The sequence below is a fragment of the Saimiri boliviensis genome, chromosome 12 (genome assembly GCF_048565385.1).
Source record: "Saimiri boliviensis isolate mSaiBol1 chromosome 12, mSaiBol1.pri, whole genome shotgun sequence".
NCBI lineage: Eukaryota > Metazoa > Chordata > Mammalia > Primates > Cebidae > Saimiri > Saimiri boliviensis.
In genome coordinates, this window is record NC_133460.1 from 73,863,490 (window position 1) to 73,869,489 (window position 6,000).

At 35.8% G+C, this 6,000-nt stretch overlaps 1 protein-coding gene across 2 annotated transcripts in view; it reads left to right on the forward strand.

Annotated features, from left to right (window-relative positions):
• Nucleotides 1-3,617, forward strand: part of FAS (Fas cell surface death receptor) — a 41,239-nt gene extending 37,622 nt beyond the window's left edge. For both annotated transcript variants that reach the window (XM_074382541.1, XM_003922424.3), the window contains 3 exons: nt 586-653; nt 1,898-1,922; nt 2,670-3,617. In XM_074382541.1, coding sequence (XP_074238642.1) covers nt 586-653; nt 1,898-1,922; nt 2,670-2,995 — 419 coding nt within the window. In that variant the 3' untranslated portion in view covers nt 2,996-3,617. The remainder of the gene's footprint in view (nt 1-585; nt 654-1,897; nt 1,923-2,669) is intronic.
• Nucleotides 3,618-6,000: the final 2,383 nt, after the last annotated feature.

Here is a 6,000-nt window from a genome sequence, read left to right on the forward strand (position 1 = left end):
ACAATGCTCTGTTTCTTCAGTTCAGTTGAAGAAGAAAGTTTGCCTTGCCTTTAGCGTTGTTTAGCTGAAAATACATTCTAGATGTGTAAGCCACTGTAATTGTGCTCAGAGACATGCAGATTCTTCTATCTCACATTGATTTTAATGCACACACCTACTGAGTACGTATACTTGAGTTATTTGTGCTTGTGTTAGAATTTCTGAGCATCCATGGCAAGTCAGTGTTGACTTGCTCGTCCTATGCCTTCTGTGTCCTGCCACAGTCTTGCCACTCGCATCTTTGCTGGAGAGGGAGTGGTGCTAGCCATACAATAAGCCAAAAGCCATCTCCATGCTAGGCCAACGTGTAGTAATTACATGACTAATTAACTTATGTCCTTTCACTAGAACACTTGACTCAGTGGTATGAGAATTTGAAAATCAGCTGCTTCCTGCAATGTTTGTCCACTTTTAAGTTTCAGTGATTTCTCCTTTTTGCTTCTTATACTTCTCTTGCGTGAAAGTGGTGAAAGTGTGAAAGAATGTTCTCACATGCATTCTACAAGACGGAGACCTGAGTTTGATGAAATTTATTTGTTCTTTCAGAGGTGAGAAGACGCATAAAGCACAGAAGGGAAAACCAAGGTCATCGTGAATCTACAACCTTAAATTCTGTAGGTATTGAAACAGGCATCAGCTTTCCTTGAAAAAAAAAAACATATAGAAATTAGTGATCTGGCTTTTTTTTTTTTACTTCCTTTTGCTTTTTTGTTTTTTCTTTGAAATGGAGTCTCACTCCATAGCCCAGGATGGAGTGCAATGGTGCAATCATGGCTCATGCAGCTTCAAACTCCTGGGCTCAAGTGATCCTCCTGCCTCAGCTGAGACTCTGGGACTACAGGCATGCACCACCATGCCAGGCAAATTTTTTTACATTATTTTAGAGACAGGGTTCACTTTGTTGCCCAGACTGGTCTCAAACTTTTGGCCTCAAGCAGCCCCTCTGCCTCAGCCTCCCAAAGGGCTGGGATTATAGGTGTGAGCCATCACATCCAGCCTGTTACTTTCTTTATTTAATGTGTTTGAGTGTGCTTAGGTTAAAGGGGCCTCACAGATGAACGATGATATGGTACCCAATTTAAAAGTAAGCTTCTATGCAAAAACCATGAGAATCAATAAAGAGGGAATTGAGGGTGTGCTGAAAATGAGTTGAAAAAAGAACGTGGCCAATCTCCATGTTCCGTAGTGTTGTTATCCCTGCAGAGAAACAGCCTTTACCAGGCATGGGTTCGGTATCCAAGCCTGAGCAAAAAGATTGCTCTTAAAGTTTGTTGTAAAGGCACAGCTTAACTTTCTCTGCCTGCTGGTCAATCTTATGTCTCACCATATCTTTTCCCAACATGGTATCAATACATTCCAAATAGCAAAAATACACTGAGAAAAGAAAACAGTTTCACTAAATGGAATTACTTTCTTATTTGGGGCCAGGGCTCAGTGGAAGTTAGGATTCTTTAAATTAAAATGGTACAAAAAATTTCATTTGAACCATTTTCTGGTATCAAAAATAAGAATAAGTTACAGGGAAGAAAATTTTAGAGTGATTATATTTATTATTTTAATAAGTCTATATGAAAAATAACCTCAAACTACTTTATGAATTCTTTAGGTTTCTTGCCTTTGAAAACTAAGACAATATTGCCTAGTTTCTGGGAAGGCTGGAACCTTTCAGAATCAAAGTTGAATGATGAAAGTATCCTTCTTAATCACTTAATCTAGTTTTCTAATTTTATTCATCAAGCAACTTATTGTTGCTTGTTGTTCTTTTTACAAATTAAGGAAAAATTAGAAGTTGACATTTAGAATATTTTAAACATATACTTTTATTTGTCTTTCTCTGATTTTCTATTTTGCTTTCTAGGAAACGGTGCCAATGAATTTATCTGGTAAAGCTTTTATCATTTTATTTCGTAGAGATTGCTTCTTTTAGAGTAATAGGCCAATTTCCGAGACAAATAATGTTGCCAATTTCAGTGACATACTGTGGGATCTTGCTATTTCTCATATAGTTCTACATGCTCAGCATAAAGCATTTATTAGGCAGTTTGTTTAAATTTATAATGAATACTCATAGTTAAAAATAAATCAAGTAACAATAGGATACAATAGTCTGAGGCTTAATAAAATTTTCCTTCATAATCAGCTAGATGTATTAACAGAACGCTGCCTAAACAGATCTAGAATTTAGAGTGAACTGTAAACTCAGGTATTACTGGTGTACCCAACTCTATAACAACATACATGATTCCATTCAGTTGTTCTTTGATCTGCGATTTAGAAATAAGATGGTCGTAAACTCTGCTTATACTTTTAGATTTGTGGGTCATTGATCATTGGATCCATAAGGGGTGTTATAGGTGATCTTTTTCAATCCTCTTATTTTATAGATGAGAAAAGAAGATACAGAAATGTTATGTTGTATCAAGGTCATATAGCAAATTACTGGGTACATGGCAGGATTTGGAGTAAGAACTCAAGGTTGTCTTTTTTCTGTATTCCCCCGGTCAGCTCTTTATAGGTCTTTAGGACTTAGCTACATTCTGAAGTACTATACAAAGAGAAATAAACATGATTTTCAGTAATGGGAATTGCATTTAGAAAAACAAATTTTCAGACGTTTTTCTATTTTTCAGATGTTGACTTGAGTAAATATATCACCGTTATTGCTGAACACATGACGATAAGTCAAGTTAGAGACTTTGTTCGGAAGAATGGTGTCAATGAAGCAAAAATAGATGAGATCAAGAATGACAATATCAAAGACACAGCAGAACAGAAAGTTCAGCTGCTTCGTAATTGGTATCAACTTCATGGGAAGAAAGATGCATATGACACTTTGATTAAAGGTCTCAAAAAAGCCAATCTTACTACTCTTGCAGAGAAAATTCAGAATATCATCATCAAGGACTCAGAAAATTCAAACTTCAGAAATCAAAATGAAAACCAAAGCATGGTCTAGAGCGAAAGACAATGAATTCAGTTCTCAGTATATACAATTAGTGTTTGAGAAGATTGTTAATAGCTGGCTGTAAATACTGCTTTTTTTTTTACTGGGTACATTTTATCATTTGTTAGCTCTGAAGAGGCAAATATTTATAGATTTTTGAACATCTCATGATTCTGCCTCCAAGGATGTTTAAAATCTAGTTGGGAAGACAAACGTTATCAAGAGTAAATGCGGTGGCCTGCTAAGTACTGAAAGATTAAGATTATGCTCTGGTATCTAACATAAGATTCTGTAGTATGAATGTAATCAGTGTATGTTAGTACAAATGTCTATCCACAGGCTAACCCCATTCCATGAATCAATAGAAGAAGCTATGACCCTTCATTGAAACGTCAGTTACTGAATCAAGCCACTTTGCCTCTAAATTACCTCTGACAATTCTAGAGATTTTACCATATTTCTAAACTTTGTTTACAACTCTGAGAGGAACAGATTTATGTAAAGTATATGTATTTGAATGCAGAATTTAAATAAGGCTCTACCTCAAAGACATTTGCACAGATTATTGGTGTCTTATTATATTGATTTCAAATGTGAATTCACATAAACATTAAATTATGATGTTTGAATATTATATATGTGTATGCATTTTACTGGCTCAAAATCATTTACTTCTTTCTCAGGTATCAAAGAAGCCAGAGAGTATTACCAGAGCTTTGCCACCTCTGCAGTTTTTCCTTGGTGCTCATCTTAATGACCTAATATACCCCAAACATGAAAGTATCACCAAAAAAATACTGAATAATCTAACAAAAGGCAAGACTGCCCTTAGAAATTCTAGCCTGGTTTGGAGATACTAACTGCTCTCAGAGAAGGTAACTTTGTGACAAATCATGAACACATGTCTATCATCAAAGATGATAAAATAGATTCCTGTTTTTCCCCTGCCCCCTGAAATGTTCAGTAATGTCCCATGTATTTTGCCACAAATGGCAGCTTATACATACCAATTGTAAAATCAACATCTGGATTTAGGAATTGCTCTTGTCATGTTCTGAAGGTTCTTAGACTTACAAGCCTTCTCCTTAATGCTATCCCACATTTAAATATCTTTGAAAGTTTGTATTAAATGTGAATTTTAAGAAATAATACTTATATTTCTATAAATGTAAACTGTGAAGATAGTTATAAACTGAAGCAGATACCCAGAACCACGTAAAGAACTTCCATTTGTGGAGGACATTTTTGCCCCTTATGTTTGGAAATATAAAATATAGGTAAAAATACTTAATATATTTAATTATAATGTTTTTGGTATTTCTGGTTTTCTCTTTTTTGGCAGGGGCTTGCTTTTTGTTTTTGTGTTCCTTTTCTCCAACTGTTGCTAAATATAACTCATTTAAGAATCTTTAATGCTTCTTGGGTCTCTTAGAAGATATTTCTTTTAACCTCCCTTTAGTAGTTAAATAATTATTTACATAGGTTGCTACTGCCAAGAAGACCTCTTCCAAACAGCACATGATTATTTGTTAAACAGCATCATATTCCACATACTGGAAAGTAGATAAGAATGTATAAATTTCAAGGGGTAGATTTTATTAGTAAGAAAGCCAAATGCGGAGTTTGAAATATTCTTTCCTGCATATTTTTCATTCTAGCTACATGCTGGCCAGTAGACCATCTTTCTTTTTTAAAATTGAATTTTAATATTGTATGCTGTTTAACCCATGACTGCCAAAATATTAGCATTTCAACATGTAAGCATGTGACTGAGATAACTGTGCTTTGTTTAGGGTTACCCACTGTGTTGTGGTCTAGAAAGTGTCTTTAGGTAGAAAGTCTGAGTGATCATAGGGTTTCCTCATTAATTTCTCTTCTCTGAGCAATCACAGGCTGTGCTGCCTGCTCTCCAGTTTTCTACTTCTAGGCAGAAGAAGGACAAGTCAAGTACTAGTTATTCTTCATGGCCAGAAGTGCAAGTTCTACTTTGCAAGGCAAAATTAACTTAGAAAACACCCTATTCCACTTTGGTGAGTTCCAGCCAAGAACTTTGAGTTCCTTTGTGAGAAGGGCAGTAGCGAAGTCTTTGTACTTGGTGGTGTGATTTTTTTCCTCATGCCTCCACCTAGTGGCCCCAAGCATGACTTCTCCCATGTCAACAATCACAGCCATGTTCCTGAGTTGAAATGACCTTATCCAAAATCGTCCTCATTCTGGTGAACCTGGTACTCTTTATGGTAGGCATACTAGGTAGGGAAATCACCCAAAGGTCAACCATGAGCTGCAGAAAAAAAGGCTATTTGCAGAAGGAGCTCACAAGTCACACTGAAAGCATTGCATTTTCAAACATCTTGGTCTTCCTCATCGGCATTCCTACAGATTCTTCTGATCTTTGATTTGATCAGATGCATTTTCGCTATTGAATTATCAGTTTCGGTACAACTATCTGAATAAGGCACATAACCAAGGACATTTAGAATTTTTTCTATGTTCACTCCTGAAGGTAGTTTGTTTGGGTTTAGAATTCTATACCATGGCATTTGTAATTTTCGTCAGCACTTTAAAAATATTAAACCACTCTTAACATCTGTTGCCGTTGATGATGTCTGCTGTTGGTGTAAATATCATTCCTTTGTAGGTCATTTTTAATTTTTTTTTCCTGGGGTAATTTTTGAAGCTCCCCTCACCACTTTCCTATATGTTCTGCAATTTCACAACAATGACTTTCAACGTGGATTTATTTTTACTTAAAATATTTAATAAGATTTCATTTAGGAAGACAGGGCTTTCATCATTTCTGGAAAAAAATCCCAGTTATTTTCTCTTTGAATAATGCTTCTTTACCACTCCATTCTCTTCTTCTGAAACTCTTACTATTATCTGTTGAAGCTTCTCGAGTATATTTCTAGGTCTCTTAATTTTTTAAAAAATACAATTTTCTCGGCCGGGCATGGTGGCTCAAGCCTGTAATCCCAGCACTTTGGGAGGCCGAGGCTGGTGGATCACGAGGTCGAGAG